At 42.6% G+C, this 21,848-nt stretch overlaps 1 protein-coding gene across 2 annotated transcripts in view; it reads left to right on the forward strand.

Moving 5' to 3' along the window:
- Nucleotides 1-21,848, forward strand: part of cog6 (component of oligomeric golgi complex 6) — an 88,518-nt gene that overhangs the window by 38,822 nt on the left and 27,848 nt on the right. For both annotated transcript variants that reach the window (XM_080730998.1, XM_080730999.1), the window contains 7 exons: nucleotides 5,734-5,862; nucleotides 8,587-8,678; nucleotides 9,459-9,523; nucleotides 10,155-10,246; nucleotides 10,564-10,681; nucleotides 15,611-15,742; nucleotides 16,594-16,761. In XM_080730998.1, the coding sequence (XP_080587124.1) occupies nucleotides 5,734-5,862; nucleotides 8,587-8,678; nucleotides 9,459-9,523; nucleotides 10,155-10,246; nucleotides 10,564-10,681; nucleotides 15,611-15,742; nucleotides 16,594-16,761 (796 nt within the window). The remainder of the gene's footprint in view (nucleotides 1-5,733; nucleotides 5,863-8,586; nucleotides 8,679-9,458; nucleotides 9,524-10,154; nucleotides 10,247-10,563; nucleotides 10,682-15,610; nucleotides 15,743-16,593; nucleotides 16,762-21,848) is intronic.

The raw sequence follows: 21,848 nt of genomic DNA on the forward strand, positions 1-21,848 counted from the left end.
CCATGCCGGCCGTTACCCGCGAACGGCGCCGCGAATCGCCGCCGAATCCAATGAAAAACCACATCTTTGGAGGCCCATATCTCTGGATTGTGTTTTTAGGGATGCGCGCCGAGGTTTATTTACGGCGAAATCGCAGAAAAATGATCTTTAAAATGACAAAATGGGAATAGCTATTCTGTTAGCATTATCATCCGGGACCTTTCCATGACGTGCACGAACGTGAGCACGCGCGTCACTGCAACGTGAGTCCCCGGATGCTAATGCGCTCGCCTATGGGACAAACCCTGGCATTCTTTGGTGCCCTCTAGGGGCTGGCACTGGAAGCTTTAATGTGCACGATGTGCACGGGTCATGCACGGATAATGCACCACACGTGTCTGTGCACCCCATTCACAGCTTTCAAAGAAAATAAATCCGCTCAGGCATTCAAAAGATATAGGCTAACAAACATGCATTTCGCGATCGCGATCATGCCGAAGTAGGAAGTAGGGTGAGTTTTTTTTCTCAAAAATGGCCAACTCGGGAAACACGTGTTTGGCAAGGCCTATTACAAACTTGGGAAGCTCGTGTTTGGCACCAAGTTTGTTAAGTACAATTTTGAGGTATTTGTACTTTACTTGTGTATTCCCAATACTTCTATTCCACTACATCTCAGAGGCAAATATTGTACTTTTACTCCTCTACATTTATTTGAAAACAAGTTACTAGTTACTTTCTAGATTTGGATTATTATTAAAAATCAAACCTTGGTTCGAAGTGGAGCCGTGAATTTGAGCACTTCCAGATCTATGTTTTTGATTCTATGTGTTCCCCCCTGTGTGTGTGTGCGTGTGTGTGTGTGCCTGGCCTGGCCTGGCCTGAAAACAGCGCCCCTCCCTTAACATGTGTGGTCATAAAAGGTACTGTTCGAACTCAACGAAACATCCTTTTCCCACTAGACGGGACAAAAGCTGAAAGCTGTGCACAGGGAGCTCATGTGCTTTGCACACGGCTCCAAAAACATACATTGACCACTTCAGCCCTATATACATTTCGGGTGCTGCGGCGGCTGTCGAGCAAAAGAATTTCATATCCCATGATGCAACTGGGCCGCCATCATCAGGAAGCGTGTAATCTCCATAGGCAACTATTCATTGCTGCTGCAAAGAAACGGCTTTATCTCGGAGTCTACTTCCAAAAACACTTAGATCGCCCAGAAACACTTTTTTTCCGCGACTGTTGGCCGCGGTTAGAAATGTTTATTTCCGAGTGAAAGTAAACATCCCGGTCTACTTCCGGATTTAGTGAATTTCCACAACATGGACACGATCGTGGCTTCCAGGGCTCTTCAAAATAAAACGCAGTGATTTGGTGGCACTCTGTATCCAAATAATTACAAAAATAATGGCATCCCAAGTATTAATAGAGTGTAAAACATGGCTAAAGTTGTTAAACCGATAATTATTAAATTAGCTGGGGACCTTGAGAACCACTTCCTCTGTATGTGAAAGACAGGATCAGACACCAGGTGCTCTGCTTCATTAGTCTGGCATGAACACATTGATATGATGTCAGACAGTGGGACCATCTGATGTGGACGTTTACAGTGGGGAATGTCCAATTACTGTGGGGAAATTAACACCGTCTCACCATGAATGCTTATGGGACAATTATACTCGCTGGATCGCCGCCAAATAAAATGACCGATAATATGTCTTAGCGAATCACAGAATAAAGATGTAAACTTTGCAAATATACAAATTGCACAGCTGTCTGTGCCGAGTCCTTTGATTTGAATATTAGTAAGCACCGATTGTTCCACAGGTGTTTCTTGAGGTTCCTTAACCTATTTAGTCCGAGAATTATGTTATGTTTTAACTACTGAAAAAAAATACCAGATATACAAGCTCACAGCGCGGCACCGAGTGCCGCGCTGTGAGCTTGTAGATCTGCTATTTTTGAAAAATTTAGATTTTTTATTTTTTTTTAGCAAGTCTTTGAATATATCTTTTTAAAAGTGAACATTTGTAACTCAATTATTTGCTTCTGGGGGGGTCCCTGGAACAACATATTTTAAGATCGGGGGTCCGCGGCCAAATGCATGTGATTTTGGGGGCTTCTTGACATGACAAAGTTTGAGAACCACTGATTTAGAAGGAGGATTTAGAAGACATTTATAAAATCGGGGAAAAATATTCAAAGACACAAATGTTCAGGAGTTTTCAAAAATAGCAGATCTACAAGCTCGCTGCGAGCTTGTATATCTGCTATTTCTTAATAGTTAGAGCATAAAATATTGGTTAAAGTGGTTGTGGTAGAGTGACACTGATGCAGGACTACATGGGTTAATAACTGCAGAGGGGACCAAGAGACCGTTATTCAGATGTAAACGCTTACTAACTGACTAATACGCACCAGAGCCGTCAATTGGGAGAGTTGAGCTGTCTCTACGTTCACTTCATCATCACAGGTATTTTACATACACATCTATTGGCGAGTGGGGGCACGGTGGCGCAGTGGTTAGCGCTTTGCCTCACAGCTAGAAGGTCCTGGGTTCGATTCCCGCCGGGGGACCCTGTGGGTGCTGGGGGCGTGTTTCTCCCTCCGCGTCATCAGCGCCCGCACCCTGGCCTAGGTGGGGTCGGCGATAGGGCCTTTCTGTGTGGAGTTTGCATGTTCTCCCTGTGTCTCCTAGGGTTGATACCCTCACAAAAACATGCAGTAATCCTGGTCTCAATAATGCCTCCCCCTGGCCAGCCGGGGCGCCTGATGGAGGGGAAAGTAACTGGTTGGAATAACGTGTTCCTTCCACGCGCTACGTCCATCCCGGGGAAATCCCCCCTGTCAGGTGAAAAGAAACAACTTGGACTACTCATGCATTGAAGGAAGCATGAGGTCAGTCCGTTGTCTCCCCAGGCGCGGCAGAGGGAGAGCAGAGCCCAGGATTACATAGGTAATTGGCACTGGGTGAAAATGGGTGGGAAAATCGTGGGATAAAAATTATAAAAACATCTATTGGCGAATAGTGACAAAGCCCTGAAGCAGAGGTTTATGGAATGCATTGGAGTCTAGGGGGAAATAGTGGCATTTCCAGTTGCATGACGCTGTTTCTGACCTCACATTGGCAGAACTCTCGATCAAATACAAGGCGCTGATACTCACTAACTTACTGTATTTTTAGTTTGTGCATTGCCAGCGGGAATAGTGACGTGTGTTTTCTTGTCTTTCCTTAGATTTTAGTTATTAAAAGCATCCGTTATCACTACACAAGTAGTCTCCTTACTCTTTACGTGGTCACACAGCACTCTGTGGTGCTCAAAAAGCAGTGTTGATATCATCAGAAGACAAAATCAAAGATATGATGTCAATATCAACACTGCTCAAAAGAGCAGCCAAGGTCAGAGACAGGATGGTAGGGAGTAGGGATGGGACGATAAGCGATATTATCGTTTATTGTGATAAAAAACACTCACTAATCGTATCGTGGAGTTTAAATGTATCCTGATATGCAACATTTTTTGCCGAGCTGCATATCCAGTACCATTTAAACCCTCTATTGGTAAAACGTACTTATAATATTCGGCATACGCACTGGTCTTTATTTCACTCTCTACCAAATCTCTTTGCCAAAAACAAGCTCACAACGCGTCGCAAGGCGACGCGTTGTGAGCTTGTAGATCGGCTGTTTTTTGGCAAATGTTCCACCCCAGCATAATGGATGTTGGGGATATTTGGTTTATCGCGATAATATCGTTAATTTCTTTGGTCACAATAATCGTGATATGAAATGTTCATATCGTACCATCCCTATAGTAGGGAGTGGACCAGGGTAGGCGGAGGAGATGGGGGAAAGCCGGTGTTCTGTAATCTGGTGTTTAGTCTAGCCTCCGTCAGGAAATCAAAACAACGCTACTGTTTTCCTCCTGTCTTTCTGTTTGACATGCAGTACTTACTTACTTTCTGACTTTTGACCGACTTAACTACTACCACACTGTTTGACTTGACTGACCCCCGTCTTACTTTACATGCCGTGGTTCTCGAACCTTTTTCTTGTCAAGTTCAAAGGACCCCCAAATGAAATGTGTATTTGGCCGCGGACCCCAACCTGAAAAGATTTGGTTTCAGGGAGGGGAGCAGACGCCCCCCGTGCAAGATTTGTTGCTGTTCAAGAATATCTGAACTAAGGTCTTTGCACACTGCTGCGTTTTTCGGGCCGAATATCGGAGTGAATTTCGGAATGCGTGAAGTGAATAAAAAAATCAACCTCACGTTATGTCAATCACGTTTGCACACTGCAGCCCGTTTCGTATTTATTTTCGGACCAGGGTTGAATTTTCCCGATTTTCGCAGCTGTCGCACTGAGTCCCTTGCTCTCTCTCTCTCTTTCCTCTCTCTCTCCCTGGCCTACGGCTTTCGGATTTCCAAAACGCAACGAAAACACGCAGTGCAGTGTGCAACCACCTTTAGGCCTGTCACAATTATTACATAATCGTCTAATCGCAGTTATTTGACATAATCGCAATTATTTTGTCATAATAATTTTCATGTTGAAAAATGTTGTGAGCTTGTAGATCGGCCATTTCCACTATCAAAGTTCTTTTTCAAGTATAAAGTTGTCAAATACAGTTTGTAAGACATTTCTTTGTATATTTAGGTTATGTTATGTCATATCTGCCATGTGCAACTTCAAAGTCTCCAAGCCAAACAGGAATGTAATTGTCAACAACAGAAACACATGTGACAGGCCTACTCTGAATGCTCACAATGCCTCGCAACGCGAGGCATTGTGAGCATGTAGATCGGCATGTAGATCGGCTATTTACACAATAGAACCGTGTTATACAAAATGTAATGCCTAAACTCCTAGTGCTCAATTGTTTTTCTTTTTTTTACCTCAGTTCAGGTACATCCTGGATGAGTATGGATGTTGTTGTGTCTAGGGCTGTCTCGATTATGACATTTTACATGACGATTAATTGTCACTTAAGTAATTGCGATTAACGATTTAATTGTGTATTTGTCGTTGACAATTACATTTCTGTTTGGCTTTTAGGCTTTGAAGTTGCACATGGCAATCATGACACATAACTTAAAGGAGTAGTTCACCCCCAAAATGACTTTTTTTCTATTGATTAGTCACGCCATGGAGACTAGAGTTCAATAATATTTTTTTGGTTTTTGTCACATTCCTAAGACAAAAATTTGATTCGAGTAAATTTACCCCCATTGATTCCGGATGGGGACCCGTTTCGAAACGGGTCACCATCCGGAACGAATGGGGGTAAATTTATTGTTATCACATTTTTGTCTTAGGAATGCGACAAAAAACTAAAAATATTATTGAACTCTAATCTCCATGGCGTGACTAATCAATAGAAAAAAAGTCATTTTGGGGGTGAACTACTCCTTTAAATATACAAAGAAATTACTGACAAATTTGATTATTTTATACTTAAAAAATAACATTGATAGTGGAAATAGCCGATCTACAAGCTCACAACGCGTCGCATCGCGGCGCGCTGTAAGCTTGTAGATCTGCTATTTCCACTACTTTTTGAAAGTGTTTGTAACTATATTAACATTTCTCAACATGTAAACGATTGACGATTATGCAAAATAATTGTGATTACCGGTACCTCAAATAATTGCGATTAGACGATTATGTAATAATTGTGACAGCCCTAGTTGTGTCTTTATGTGTGTTCAGGTACACCCTGGATGAGTTTGGATGTTCTTGTGTCTCTGTGTGTTCAGGTACACCCTGGATGAGTTCGGGACGGCCCGCAGGTGCGCGGTGGTGCGAGGCTTCATCGACGCCCTCACCAGAGGAGGACCCGGAGGAACGCCGCGCCCCATCGAGATGCACTCCCACGACCCCATGAGGTGACCCCGCCGTTCACATAGCCAGGGTCTTTATAGTCGCTTGGAACTTAAAGGAGTAGTTCACCCCCAAAGTTACTATTTTTCTATTGATTACTCATGCCATGGAGACTTGAGTTCAATAATATATTTAGGTTTTTAATCACATTCCTAAGCCAATAATTGGATTACAATAAATGTACCCCCATTGATTCCGGATGGGGACTCAAATGCATTTGGGTCCCCATCCAGAATCAATGGGGGTAAAATTTACTATAATACATTTTTTTTGTCTTTGTGACAAATACAAAAAAATATTATTGAACTCAAGTCTGAGTAATCAATAGAAAAAAAAAGTCATTTTTGGGGCGAACTACTGCTACTACTACTTTAACCGAAAATATACTTGGGAAAAAGAAAAAAGAAAAAAAAAAAAAAAACGAACAAACATTTTAGTTAACTGAAATAACGATACAAATTAGGAATGTAAAAGTCGATTTTTTATTTTATTTTTATAACTTTTTGGCTAGGAGCGTCCGGGAGAGCCGGGGCCGGTACCTATTCGTCCGCCAAGGCAACGCGGAGACCCCACCCCTCATTTCTCACATGGCCCTATTCTAGCGCCACCTTCAGGCCGATTTTTAAAACACATTTTTGGACACTGCTCCTACAGTTTTTGCCCTAAAATCACGAATATCACTACACAGCATGTCTACACTCATGTCATCAACATGGATCAGGAAGATTTTGGAAAAACAAATTTTTGCCCTATTTGTGGAGATAAGCCACCTACGGTCGCTTATCTCCCGTTTAGGGAGTCTTACTGGTACAGTAAGCGTTGATGTTTTCCAAATGGGAGAGGAAGGGTGTGTGTGTCTGTGTCAGAGTGCATGTCTGTGTGCATGCATGTATGCGCTGAGCGTGTGCGCGCGCCATAGGGGTGCGCTCCGACTGGAGTTGTTTACCTCCTGCTCGCCTTGTGCATGCTAGAAACGAAACCTTGCCTATTAACCTCACCAAACAGCCTCGTCACTAAGCACCCAAACCTTTTAGAATTGATTTCTATTTAAAATAATAACCTTCGCCAAAAATAGGCGTGCCAGGTTGAATGAAAGTGGTTTAACCCATTAAGACACATTTCTCTGCACAATTCTTTCAAAAGAAGAATGGCACAGAATGTCCAACTAAAATCTAAAATTATGTCGTCCCCCCCACCCTCCCCCCTGCCTGCTCCCGCCGTTCGTGGGAATTTAACCCATTTAGGCCTAGAATTATTGAGTGCTTTAACCAGTGAAAAATAGCAGATATACAAGCTCACAGCGCGGCACCGAGTGCCGCGCTGCGAGCTTGTAGATCTGCTATTTTTGAAAAAGTCGTGAAAATGTGTGCAAATCTTTGAATATATGTATTTTCAAAGCTAACTTTTGTAACTCAAATGTTGCTTCTGGGGGGTCCCTGGAACTAGATATTTTGAGATGGGGGTCCGTGGCCAAATAAATATCAGTTTGGGGGTCCTTCACATGAAAAGGTTTGAGAACCACTGACATAGCTAGCAGTCTCTCAAGAACAGACTAACTGAGCTCCATTTAAAGTGAAAAGGACCTTTTCTTTGACGATGGCTAACCAGATTGCTGACATAGAGACATAGGGTTTTTCAAAAAATCTTTCAAAAGACACTTATAGGATCGGGTCAAAATTCAAATTTTCACGATTTTTCAAAAATAGCAGATCTACAAGCTCGCAGCGCGGCACTCGGTGCCGCGCTGCGAGCTTGTCAAAAAATCTTTCAAAAGACACTTATAGGATCGGGTCAAAATTCAAATTTTCACGATTTTTCAAAAATAGCAGATCTACAAGCTCGCAGCGCGGCACTCGGTGCCGCGCTGCGAGCTTGTATATCTGCTGTTTTTCAATAGTTAAAGCATAAAATAATGATACCCTATAATGCGTACCCGTTCTGAACGGGTTAATTTGAAGCGCTGGATTCGGGGAAAACGAAGGCATTGGCCGTATTATAGAGTCAACGGGCATGACGGTTACCTCCCCCCACCCTCTTCCTGCTATCTGCCCAGAAGCTCTAATGAGAGCTGTTCTCAGAATATCAGGCCCTGGGTGGAAACAACACGCAATCACCTGCATTTTATACAGCCAGGCACCATCAGCCGCTCTTCTCAGAAGAACATCAAGTTCTCTGTTTCGCCTCCCGACGGCCGAGGGGCAAAGAGATGGGCACGCACGCACATTTGTGCACGAGCACCAGCACAGACACGAACACACACACACGTCGGTCACACACACACGCACATACATACACACACACACACACACACACGCACACACACACGCGCGCGCGCGCGCGCACACGCACATGTATACTGTAGGCAAAAACATGAACATAATATGCGTTCACTTGTCATTCAAGTACCGCTCGCTGTGTTATGTATATGCTTAAGTCTTATTTGACACTAGTGCAGTATGCCGAAAATAAACTTCCAGCGCGTGAGATTGCATAATCTGTTCTGTTAAACCACGCCAATGTAGATGTACAGCTGAAATTGAATTGTTTACGCTGCTGACATATTTTTCAATATATTCAAGTCAACAATTCATCCACAGAGCAGCTAATCATTTTCCCACAACAAACTATATTGTGATTGTGAAGTGATCATTTTGTCAGGTCCAAATTTAATTTTTTTGCTTGCTGGCAGTTTTGTTTTCATCCCAAAATGTTTGCCATTCTCCTCATAGGTATGTTGGTGACATGTTGGCCTGGCTGCACCAAGCCACAGCCTCTGAGAAGGAACACCTAGAGGCGCTGCTCAAACAGGTCACCCTGCAAGGTACTGTCCCAACCTAAACATCATCTGAATACAAATGGATAATGCATGGTAAGAATAATACAGGGTTCCCACGGTCATGAAATTCCTGGAAATATTTTTAAATTAGAAAAATATTTTTCCAGTACTGGAAATGTTTTGGAATTTATCAAGGGTCCTGGGAAGGTCCTGGAAAAAATAGCTATGCATAGTCTTTGGTTATTGATTTTGTTAATACCTCTGAAATGACAAATTAAACATGTGCCAAATTGTCAAATATATAGAGGCAGAAATTGTGAAAATAGCCGATCTACATGCTCACAACGCCTCTGCTATTTTCACAATAGAACCGTGTTATACAAAATTCCTCGACTCTTAGTGCTTGTCAGGGTGCCGGGTACCAGTTAAAACATGATTATTACGGGGGTCGGGTTAGGGTTAGGGTAGTGTAGTGAAAACACTACACTACCTGTCTTTGGGCATTGCACATGGGAGTAAGCGAAGTGTTATTGAGCTGAATTATTGTTATAATAAATATTCTGGAAAAGTTTTGGAAAAGATGTGTGGGAACCCTGATAATAGTAGGGTTAGAAGTTGTGGCACACAGCCTTCACCAGGGAGACTTTTCTTTTCTCTCTTTTTCCATGATTTGAATAATGTTGATCTCATTAATATGGCTATTTAAAATGGACTTAATGTGGTAATACTTACAATGTTGCATTTCATCTTGTGATTGCTACAGTACACGTAGCAATCACAAGCGTTGTTCGTCTAACAACACTGAACTCTTCCGTCCAATCACAGGCGTGGAGGAGAACATGCAGGAAGTAGTGGGTCACATCACAGAGGGAGTCTGCAGGCCGCTCAAAGTGAGAATCCTCTTCACCGAATTCCTTTTTGCGTTGTTCAGAATGTCTTTACAAAGTGTGGGATAAGAGGAGAAGTGGTGACTTTTATTTTCATTAACTTTATATATTTATCTATATGAATGTATATCGTCGTTGTCGGTTGGAAACCTTGTATGTCCAAGACCGTTCGTTTTATATTTATCATTTTAAAAATGAACTAAACTAGTGAAAATAGCAGATCTACAAGCACACAACGCCTCGCGGCTGCGAGGCGTTGTGTGCTTGTAGATCGGCGGTTTTCACTACTTTTGTGCAACGGCCTTGTATGGTGAAGCAGGGCTTTGCTTTGCGAAAAAATGTACAAATTTGAAACTTGGAGATACAAGGTTTCTGCCCGACAGTAACGATATTCTATATGAATGTATATGACTGATAAATCCAATGTGGGCTGGGCCAGAAATTGTCCGCACATATTTCGTTTTTAATTTTTATTTCAAACGAATTTAAATAAAAAAAATGCCCCTACCCACACACAAAATCTACACATTTCGTTTAAAATGTTAATTTCAAAAGAATTTCAAAAATTCCCCCTACCCCCCAAACAAAATCTAAACTTTCATAAATTAGAAGTGTGTTGTCATTTTGTTTTCAGGTGAGGATAGAGCAGGTGATTGTGGCTGAGCCGGGCGCTGTGCTTCTCTACAAGCTCTCCAACCTGCTCAAGTTCTACCACCACACCATCAGGTACTGTTATCCACCACCTCCTAGAATCTAAAAGTTCTACCATCACACCCAGGCATGTGCACACATAAACATCAAAGGGGGCTTGAGCCCCTGTCCTTAACGTGCCCTCTCCAGACCATGAAGGCAGTTTTTACTATGGTGAAAGAAATGAAAATGCAATTTTTCCATGCCATACCTGAAGGTTGCATTCAAGAGAATTGCCTTTTCAAAACTCTCCTGAACTTGAATTCAGCATCTTATGTTGAAAGGATTGCCCTCTCTGTGTAGAAATCCATGCTGTACTCCTTTAACTGTGTGTCCACTGTGCACCAATGCAGTTCCATCATTGGGACCAGCGTGGGCTCGTTGCTCATCACCATGGAGGAGATGCACATCCTGAGCAAGAAGATGTTCTTCAACAGCCTGAGCCTTCATGCAAGCAGACTCATGGACAAGGTACCGGAAACTAAAGCCTCTATCAGAGTCCAGGGTGAAGAGCTATTCACTTCACCACGTTGTAGTTTCCTAGCTATCACCTAGGCTTTGTATTTTAGGTGATAGCTAGAAAACTACACCGCGGTGAAGTGAATAGCTCTTCACCCTGGACTCTGATAAAAGCTTAAGCATTCAGTGTTAGGGATGGGACGATATATGAACATTTCATATCACGATTATTGTGACAAAAGAAATCACGATTTACGATATTATCGCGATAATCAAAATCCCATTATCCTGGGGCGGAATATTTTCCGAAAAATAGCTGATCTACAAGCTCACAATGCGTCACGTTGCGACGTGTTGTTGTGAGCTTGTAGATCGGCAATTTTTTTGGCAAGGCATTTGATAGAGTGAAAAAAAGACTGTATCAAGTACATATATTATAAGTAACTTTTATCAATTATAGAGGGTTTAAGTGGTACCGGATATGCAGCTCGGAAAATTAAAGGTGAATTGATCCCAGTGCAAGACGAAGGACGATATCACGATACATTATTAAATCTCCGCGATACGATTATCGTGAGTGTGTCTTATCATGATACACGTTAATATCGCTTATCGTCCCATCCCTATTCAGTATGAATGCATTGCAGTGATTAAATTGAGTATTTTACGTGCATACATTTTTGCCATACTTTTGTTGTGCCTTCTCTTGCTGCCCACTGTACAACGCGGGCCATTATGTCCGACTTATTAGGATAGAAGAACGAGAGAGTACGCTGTGTTCTCCCAAGCCACTTAGGCCTTATTTTCTTTTTCATTTTTCAATGTACTTTCGAATTTCCGTCCGTAAATGACATGCCCAAAATAGGGATGCCAGGGTCAATGTGGTTTTAAAGAAATGACGATAATAATAATAATAAATAATAAATAATAATATGTCGGAAGCTCTTGCAAAAGGACATCGCGTGAAAGGGTACGAATAACTTTTGGAATTGCAAAAAGGAATCTTTGTACATGTGAAAAAGATATTGTTAATAGCTTTCTCAGTACGTTTTTCTCTTTAGCAAAGTTACAAAGTTTTCCCTTTTAAGTGAGCTTTTTTTAGCACAGTTTATTTTGAGCACTGTAGTGACAAATTAATAGCTGTGCATTGTGCAAGTGCAAGCTTTTCTCAGTACAAGTTTTAAGATTGTCTTCATGCCTTTACTAGGTGTGACTTTATCCACCCTCCATGTGTCCGGCAAGGACTTCAGCCACTCCTGGAAGTTCTCGCGTTTCCGCAAGGCGGGTCTTAACTCAAGCCTGGTGGGTTTAGGAAACAACGGAGGTGACTTTGGAAAGACCCATCTCTCTTCTCTCCCCCGGAAAAATAACATTATATCCGCGGTCATCCGGGCTTTAGCGAGGGTCTGTAGAAAAAAAGCTTGTTTTGACCAACAACAACAAAAAAAAAAAAAACACTAAGAGCACTAACGTTCATATATGCACTTTCATACTTAAGATTATTGAGAGGGGCGTTTCCGCGAGGCGGGTCTTAACTCAAGCCTGGTGGGTTTAGGAAACACGCGTTGTTTACATGCGCGTTGTGGATCTTCGAAGGTTAGTAAAAACGCTCGAAATCAATGGCAAGGGGAGAGACTCACTAGACTATGCTTTAAGAGTTAAGAGTTAAACTGCATTTTCCAAATAAAATACAAACAAACAAGTTTAGAATGACCGTATCGCTGCTGTCGTCCAAACCTCGAGGATGACGAGGCTCTGTAAACACGGTGGCTTTGTCAGTCTGCTGTCCAAAAACACCCAGCCCACCCTCAAATCGGCATCCAATTTACACAAGCTACAACCACAGCAGCGGGGGGTGGGGGGTTGGGGGGGGGGGGGGGGGGGGGTATCCGGCCACTGCCCCGATCAATAGCGCTACCAAGAATCTTATCGGCTTTAGCGAGGTGCTAATCAAATCCCAGGACCAGGAACACAGGCCCTCTCTCTCTGGTAATCATTCCTATTAGGTGGCTGGAGGTGGCTGGAGGGGCCCCGCTTCTCTGTCTGAGGGCAGTGAAATGAAAGTGTCTCTTCATTAAGCCTTTAAGAACGGGTACGCATTATTACGCATTATTTTATGCTTTAACTATTAAAAAAAAGCAGATACACAAGCTCGAGCTTGTGTGTGTTGAATATTTTGACCCGATTCTATAAGTGTCTTCTGAATCCTTCCAAGGTTTTTTGAAAAACCCTATGTTTCTATGTCAGTGGTGCTCAAACTTTGGACCCCAAAAATGATATGTATTTGGCCACGGACCCCCATCTCAAAATATTTAGTTCCAGGGACCCCTCAGACACAAAATTTGAGTTGCAAATGTTCACTTTAAAAATGCATATATTCAAAGATGTGCACACATTTTCACGACTCTTTTTCAAAAATAGCAGATCTACAAGCTCGCAGCGCGGCACTCGGTGCCGCGCTGTGAGCTTGTATATCTGCTATTTTTCAATAGTTAAATCATTAAATAATTCCAAGCCTAAATAGGTTAAAGGGGGAGGGGGGGAGGAAGAAAAAACAAAAGGCTATTCGCTGTCGTTGGTCGTTGGAGCCCTCTGCATGTTTTGGTCTGACACGGCCCTCAGTACGAGGTAATTGTTAATGATTTGGATCTGTTTTGAAGAGCGCTTGCCCGCCCGAAGGCTATAGATTACGCTGTGTGTGTGGAAGGGGCCGCAAACCGGAAGTTTACAGAATGCATTGAAGTCTACGAGGTGTAAAGTGACAGTGAACCACGTGACCAGCGCTGTTTCTGACCCCGCAGTGGCAGAACTCTCTGATTAGATGACTCTGATATGGACATACTGTGTCAGTCTTGCGTGCAGGTCTATGATGTCAGACATAATATGATGTCAGTCATCTCCATATTTGAGAAAAGTTCAAATTTTAATTGAAGTCAATGGAGAATAAATGTATATAAATTAAATTATATAACGTATCTCTTGACTTAGCCAAATGCAAGGAATCGATTCCCGATGAAGCCGGTGGAACTGGGAGGAGTAGCGTGGCAAAATAAAGTTCATCTATGAGGGGAAAGAAAGTAAGAAAGATGGATGGATGGATGGATGGATGGATGGAATAAAGTCAGCAGGGCACAGGGTTCCCACGGTCATGAAATTAGAATTATTTTGAAATTAGAAAAATATTCTTCCAGTACTGGAAAAGTTTTGAAATTGATCAAGGGTCCTGGAAGGTCCTGGAAAAAATGTATACCTCTCAACTAACCAATTACACATTGGCCAAATTGTCAAATATTAGAGGGAGAAAGTGTGAAAATAGCCGATCTACATGCTCACAACGCCTCCAAACGTGAGGCGTTGTGAGCATGTAGATCTGCTATTTTCACAATACAACTGTATTATACAAAATTCCTCAACTCTTAGTGCTCGTCAGGGTGCCGGAGTTCCTAGTTCAAATATGATTATTTCGGGGGTCACGGCCTGAAAAGGTTGAGAACCACTGGCATACACTACCTGTCTTTAGGCATTGCGCATAGGAGTAAGCGACTCGTTATTGAGCTGAATTAATGTTATATAGTCTTGGAAATTGGGTTAAATATTCTGGAAAAGTTTTGGAAATGAATTGGTAAAAATGTTTGGGAACCCTGAGGGCAACCAGACTAACAAATCCGTTAAGATCATCAAAACGATATACTGTATAAATGTAAAATCCTCACAAAACAGCATATAGTCAGAGCGTTTCAGGCAAACATTGTGCACTTTATGAAAGAAGCATGACATTTGGCACACAGTTAGAACATGCCATATGGAACATTTTTGGCTATAGGGGCATCGCAGATTTGTTTTGGGAAACTTGTGGGAGCCAATCAAAGTTGCTCTCATAGACTTTACTATAGTCAAATAAATACAAAAAATAAATATGCTTTAAGTAGCATGTGAGGGGTCAAACTAGGTGTTATTCGGGATTCTAAATCCAATGCAAGCATTTGTTTTGCACGAAAAACATTCCTTTCCGAGAAACGGCCGCCACTAAACTTTGAAAAGTGATGACTCATCAGTAAACCATAGATTTATGGGGTCCGTTTTTAGCCCAAGGAATGTTTTTTTTAGTTTGCATTGGATTCAGAATCCCCCAAACACCTAGTTTGACCCCTCACATGCTACTTAAAGCATATTTATTTTTTGTATTATTTTACTCTATAGTAAAGTCTATGAGAGCCCAACTTTAATTGGCTCCCACAAGTTTCCCAAGACAAATCTGCGATGCCCATATAGCCAAAAATGTTCCATATGGCATGTTCGAACTGTGTGCCAAATGTCATGCTTCTTTCATAAAGTGCACGATTCCATCAAAATACTGCCCGAAACGCCTAGACCAGGGGTCTTCAACAGGGGGTCCGCGACCCCTAGGGGGTCCGCGGAGGTACTGCAGGGGGTCCGCGAAATCATTGCTTAAAAAAAAAAAAAAAAAAAAAAAAAAACATTTCAAAAAATGTTTTTTTTTTCACATTTATGTTAAAAAATAAATCATGATTATATCCATTTTGAATAGCTTGAATACATGATTACTATGCAATTGACAGATTGTTGATATTATTGACATTTAATAAGTAGTATGTTTAGAAATGGTATAGTGGTACGGCCCACCCTGCTCGCTGTAACTTGTACATGTTTAAAATAAAAAATATGTCGTAGCCCCGACCCCCCCACCCTACGAGGTGGTAGGGGGTCCCTGCTCCATCTCCCCATCAGTTTGGGGGTCCCCGGCCTGAAAACGTTGAAGACCCCTGGCCTAGACTAATAGGAATGCTGGGGTTCAAGTGGTCGAACGGCAAGTATCGCAGTCATTTCCAGTCTGTCCCTCAAGGAAGGAGCCCTGGGATCGAGTCCCTCTAACCCTCCTTCCAGTCATTGAGTTGTTGGTTGTGGTGCTGTCCCTGCTAGGTGGAGCTCCCCCCTCCTGACCTGGGCCCCACAGCCTCCCTCACCCAGACCCTGGCCCTGCTCCGAGAGGTGCTGGCCTCCCACGACTCCTCCGTGGTCCCCCTGGACGCGCGGCAAGCAGACTTTGCCCAGGTAAACCCCCACTCCACTCCTTACTCCAGGGGTCTTCAATGTTTTCAGGCCAAGGACCTCTTAGTTGAGAGAGAGATGAAGCAGGGACCCCCACAACCATAGATTCCATATAGTGTCATTGTTTGACAGCACAATCTTTCAGTGTATTTTGGATTCATGTCAATTTGTGTTTTCAGATATTTAACCACTTGAACCGTCAATACTTAATATGATATGATATGATATAGTACTTTATTGTCAGTTCACACTGAAATTTGTCTTACGACACAGCAGTCATGTATTCAAAACATATATACAAACATTTGTAACACATCAAGGCATACGTGACACGCTGAGTCGCGGTGCAGCCCCTGTACCAGCGCACCAAAAAAATACATTTGACATTTCACTCTGTACTTAGTCTGCTCTTTTTCCCCTCTACACCAAAGCTCTTTCCGAAAATAGCCGATCTACAAGGTCACAACGCCTCGCAGCTGTTTTTGGCTAAAGTTCTCAGAATATGGACTCTAGGGTTCAAGTGGTTAATATAGCAAAGGAGAAAAAAACTTTCTATCACTTTCTATAGTAACTCTGTGGACCCCCTAGGGGTCCCATACCCCCCTGTTGAAGACCCATGCCTTACCTTTCGCAAGTCCCTCTGAGACCTTAACTTAGTGTCAACCCCTTTAACCCGGAGGTGTAGAAATGGACCTTCATTATCTTAGTGCACTGCTACTTGGAAGATATTCACTGGCAATTGTACATGTTGAATGTGTTTGAAGTCATACTGTGTTTCCTTTTCAATTAAACAAAAGTTGTTGTTGGTATAATTTTCACTGAGCCTGCCCTTTTCTCTGCGTCTCCATCGTCAGGTGTTGTCTTGCATCCTGGACCCTCTACTCCAGCTGTGCACCGTCTCAGCCAGTAACCTGGGCACGGCGGACATGGCCACCTACATGGTGAACTCCCTGTACGTCATGAAGACCACGCTGGCTCTCTTTGAGTTCACCGACAAGAGGCTGGAGATGCTGGAGTTCCAGGTAATAATTAATAACATGCATGCAGTGTTCATCAGGGACGTGCAGAGAATGTTAGAGAGGCAGGGGCTGAAATCTCTATTTTTCTGTTTGGAACAAAATGCCTCAAATCATGAACACAGCATAGATCTTGGTGAAATTAGGCACGCACGTTCCCACTTGGCAGAGGAAGAATTGTCACTTCAAATTTCTCAAATCAGCCTCATGGTGGCGCTTTGTGTTTTTACCTTTAACTCCACCAATCAGTGCAAAACCTTGTATGCGCAGTTGCGCACTCCCTAGAGGCTAAGGAAAAACCTTTGCCCTGCATTTTTCACATTCGTTTTTATTTTGCATTTTACATTGCGCCACCAGGAGGTTCTTTGCTATTACTCCATCAGATGTTCTCCAACAATCACACAAATCACTACACAGTAGTCATGTGATCAAGACCGATCTGTAAGATATTTCATATTCCATCCTAATTGGCTAATATTGCCGTCCAAAGTTTGCAGAATTTCTCAGTTTTTAAACAACTCAAATCATAAACGCAGCTTGAGATTACCTTGAAATTTGCCACACATATTCCCACTGAAGGAACAAATGCCACCCTTTTAGCATTGGAAAATCCTATATTTTCTATGATAAGTGCGCTTTGCAAGAAGCAACTTGGAGATCAAGTTATTTATCTGAGTAAATTAATTTTAAAAACTCATTGATTGCCAAGGCCCGAGTTTCCCGAGTTATTACAGTAGTCCCAGGCTGCCACAGCCCGAGTTTCCCGAGTTGGCAGCCATTTTGAAAAAAAAAATATATATAATATATATTAGGGCTGGGGATCGATTAAAATATTTAATCGAATTAATCGCACGATTGTCCATAATTAATCACGATTAATCGCAAATTAATCGCATATTTTTCATCTGTTCTAAAACTACCTTAAACAGATATATAATACTCATATCAACATGGGAGGTAGACAAATACCTAGTCTATTCAAATTCTATATGACAAATAGGCTTACTGTCCAGAATATTCGAGAAAATGTTTCCATTAGGACAGATTTAAATTAACTTTTATACATTTAATCACTTTAACCCCAGCATCCCTATTCTGGGGGGAACATTCACCAAAAATAGCTGATCTACAAGCTCACAATAAGATGCGTTGTGAGCTTGTAATCTTTTATTTTGTGAAGAGTTTGTGTATGGAAAAATTACTCAAGTACAGTGCAGCGTTTTACAAAGCATAGAGGCTCTAGGTTTAACTGAAGTAATATTGATAGGCTACATTTTAAATATTATCAAAGTATTCTGAGGCAAAATTTGCGTTTCCATTAGGACAGATTAGAAATAAATTACATTTTTACCTGGCATTTAATCACTTTAACCACAGCATCCATATTCTGGGTGGAACATTCACCAAAAATAGCCGATCTACAAGCTCACATAAGATGCGTTGTGAGCTTCTAATCTTTTATTTTGTGAAGCGTTTGTGTATGGAAAAATTACTCAAGTACAGTGCAGCGTTTTACAAAGCATAGAGGCTCTAGGTTTAACTGAAGTAATATTGATAGGCTACATTTGAAACATTATCAAAGTATTCTGAGGCAACGCACCCTGGACTGGTGTTAAGATTATGGCACCCCTAGTTCACTTTGATAAACCCTGTTATTATGTAGACACTGTGATGGCTCGTTGGTAGCCTTAGATTAACAATACATTAACATTAACGTGACGACGCCACACATTGCGGTGGTATTGCTTGGAGATTATAGGCTATAGCTCGCAGAAGATGTGTGGCACAAGGCATTATGCCCATCCAGTTCCCTGGCCCCTGCGATCATGTTGTGTGCACTGTCGGTGATCAGCAGTTTGCTGACTTTATTTTCAATGATACACTCTCCGGCTACACGCATGGTGGAGGCTTTGGGGCAGACAAGCACAGACAAGTTCCAGGGCTAGTAGGCTAGTAGGCTACGTCTGAAGCTAACGTGAAGCTAACGTCTTCATGATAACAGTCAGCCCATGCAACAGAAGCCTCCACTCCCCGTCAAAATAATGTGCTGTGTTCTCGAGAGAACTGTGATTACTGAGTGAAGTCCAATAGTCTCTGAGTGCAACCGTGGTTGTCTGTCTGCCCCTGCCTGTGTCCCAAAACCTCCACCGCTCTGACTGTCTGTGTGACTGTCTTGTTTACTACTGCGTGTCTCTGCACTGCGGGCTGCATTCGCTTCCTGACTACGGGGTCCACCGAGGCTCAAAACTCACTGCACCGAAGGGCAAAAATCACCGCGTTAATCGCGCATTAAAAATATTATCGCTGATAAAAGGATTTTGCGTTAATTAGTTAATATCGCGTTAACTTCCCCACCCTTAATATATATATATGTTACAGTATGTTTGGGTAACTCAGTACGTTCATTGTAAGAGCGCTTGTTTTGTCGTTCACCACACACCAATCACCACCAGATGGCGACGACAGCCATTCACTAGTGAAGGCGCTGACATCACTCGTTTGCGACTCTCTTTCTTTATTTACTAGCCTAGCTCGGCAGTGTTTAGCCATTAGCTTACTATGAGCTAGGGAGCGCTCCATTGTAGTCACTTGGACAGGGCGTTTATCGTGGGCTTGCCCAGGCCTTACGGCCTGGGCATAAATATAACGATTGCATTCACCACGGCTTCGTAACTCGCGCGGCGCTCCGCTGGCCTTCGCGCCGCTTGCAATGTCGTGGACAATCGAGCGGCTCCGCCTGGAGGACGTTGTTTTGGCTCAAAGCGACCGCTTGTTCCGCCCCGTGCCGCACGACGAGTGCTCCGTTTCTCGACCGTGCTGTTTCTCTATCAAACCGTGACATATATATATATATATATATATATATATATATATATGTCACGTTTTTTTTTTGCGTCTCAGAGAATTAGAGAAACGGAGCGCTTGCCGTGCCGCACAGGGCGGAACAAGCGGTCGCCACAACAACGTCCTCCAGGCGGACTGGCGGAGCCACTCGATTGTCCACGACATTGCAAGCGGCGCGAAGGCCAGCGGACCTTGGTCCTGCTCTTCGCCCCCGAGCGCCGCAGGCGCGAGTGGCCGCGAAGAGCGGACCAGGGCCGCGCGGCCGGCGGAGCGCCGCGCGAGTTACGAAGCCGTGGTGAATGCAATCGTTATATTTATGCCCAGGCCGTAAGGCCTGGGCAAGCCCACGATAAACGCCCTGTCCAAGTGACTACAATGGAGCTAATGGCTAAGCTAGGCTAGGCTAGGCTAGGCTAGGCTAGGCTAGGCTAGTAAATAAAGAAAGAGAGTCGCAAACGAGTGACGTCAGCGCCTTCACTATTGAATGGCTGCGTCGCCATCTGGTGGTGATTAGTGTGTGGTGAACTACAAAACGAGCGCTCTTACCTAGGTCTCCCTGAGTTACCCAGTTACCCTGTAACATATATATATATATCAGAGATTGCGTTAGACCGGAAATTGCCGGATTTGACCGATTTATAATGACAAAGACCGGAAAATATAAACCTCATCGGACATAAGGACCGATTGAAAATGACACGGCAGTTCACCGCAAATCTCTCTCTCTCTCTCTCTCTCTCTCTCTCTCTCTTTCTCAATGTCTCTCTCTCTCTCTCTCTCTCTCCCTCATCACTCTCTCTCACATGCACGTCTGGTTGCACAAACACACACGGGTTAAGTTACACTTTTTCCTGTAAATAATAACCTGTGTGAAATAAGCTGCATTGGGAGGTGAACGGGAGACACTTTATTGTGAAGGTAAGACAGGAAATGATAGTTGTTGCTGGGTAGGCCTAGTTGTCGGTTTGTTATGTTGTCGCTATGCTCTCTATGAGCTGCCTTGGTTTTGGAATATGAGCGCGCAGTTTAAGTTATAGTACATGAATGGACAGTCAAAAATAAGTTGTATTATCAGAACTGTTTAGCCTAAACATTAATTTGCGAATGGGGCGCTGGGGGAGAGAGAAGACAGCAGTCCATTTCAGCGTCATTTTGCAATGCGCACTGTGAACCCATGGGAATTATTGAAGGCACGCAGGACAACTACAACCCATATAAAACAAACTTTATACACTCGATTGAAGTTCTTTATGAGGAGATGTTATGGAAACTGTACAAGATCACCACCAAAGCATTTTCAACCTTCCCAAAGTTGCATAACAGAGATGCAGGATGATCGTGACCACTCGACCATACTAGTGAGTAGTCTATAATTGATTCCTTTCTGGCCAGATTAATCTATCAACCTATGAAACATTGCGCAGACCCCACTTTCAGACTATTTCTCATTATTCTGTACATTATTATGTGTTGGCCTGAAATATGATGCAGAACAGAAACAACTTGTTATGAAACCATGCAGTATCTGTGCAAACACACAGCCTGCGTGAGTAGTCCAATATAATTAATTTCCTTATGCAAGATGATCGATCATCATCAAAACATACAGCTTCGGAAGCTGTATGTTTTTTGTACAGCCTACTACTCCTTTACATTCAATTAGTTCAGTCCCAACTATACAGCAGGACTTAAACTGTTGTTATTGGCTATGTTTTTGCACCTGCTTGTCATCCATGCATTAAAATTATTATGTCCGGTATTTTTATCAGATGTCCGATACATTTTAATCATGCCGGTCACGGTGACCGGCTGTTAAAAATCCTAGCGCAACCTCTGATATATATATATATATATATATATATATATTTTTTTTTATTTATTTTTTTTCAAATTTTTTTTTTTATTAAAAAAAAACCAAAAATGCCTAAAATGTATTAGGCATGATCGCAATTGCGAAATTGCATGTTTAGCCCCATAACAAACACATCTTTCAAAATGGCAAAATGTTTGTTTTGTCTCACTTTGAAGGCTTCTATCTCATGAATGCCTGAACGGATTTCCAATGGATTTTTTTGTTTGAAAGCTGTTAAAAAGTACTACACATATGGTGCATCATCTAGGCATGGGCGTGCACGATCCGTGCACTAAAAATTGATCCGTGCACTAGAAATTTAGGAAGGTGGCAGTGTTTGTTTTGTCTGACTTTGAAGGCCTCTTATCTCATGAATGCCTGAACGGATTTCCAAGCG

The sequence above is a fragment of the Nannobrachium achirus genome, assembly GCF_963921795.1.
Source record: "Nannobrachium achirus genome assembly, chromosome: 8".
NCBI classification, from domain to species: domain Eukaryota; kingdom Metazoa; phylum Chordata; class Actinopteri; order Myctophiformes; family Myctophidae; genus Nannobrachium; species Nannobrachium achirus.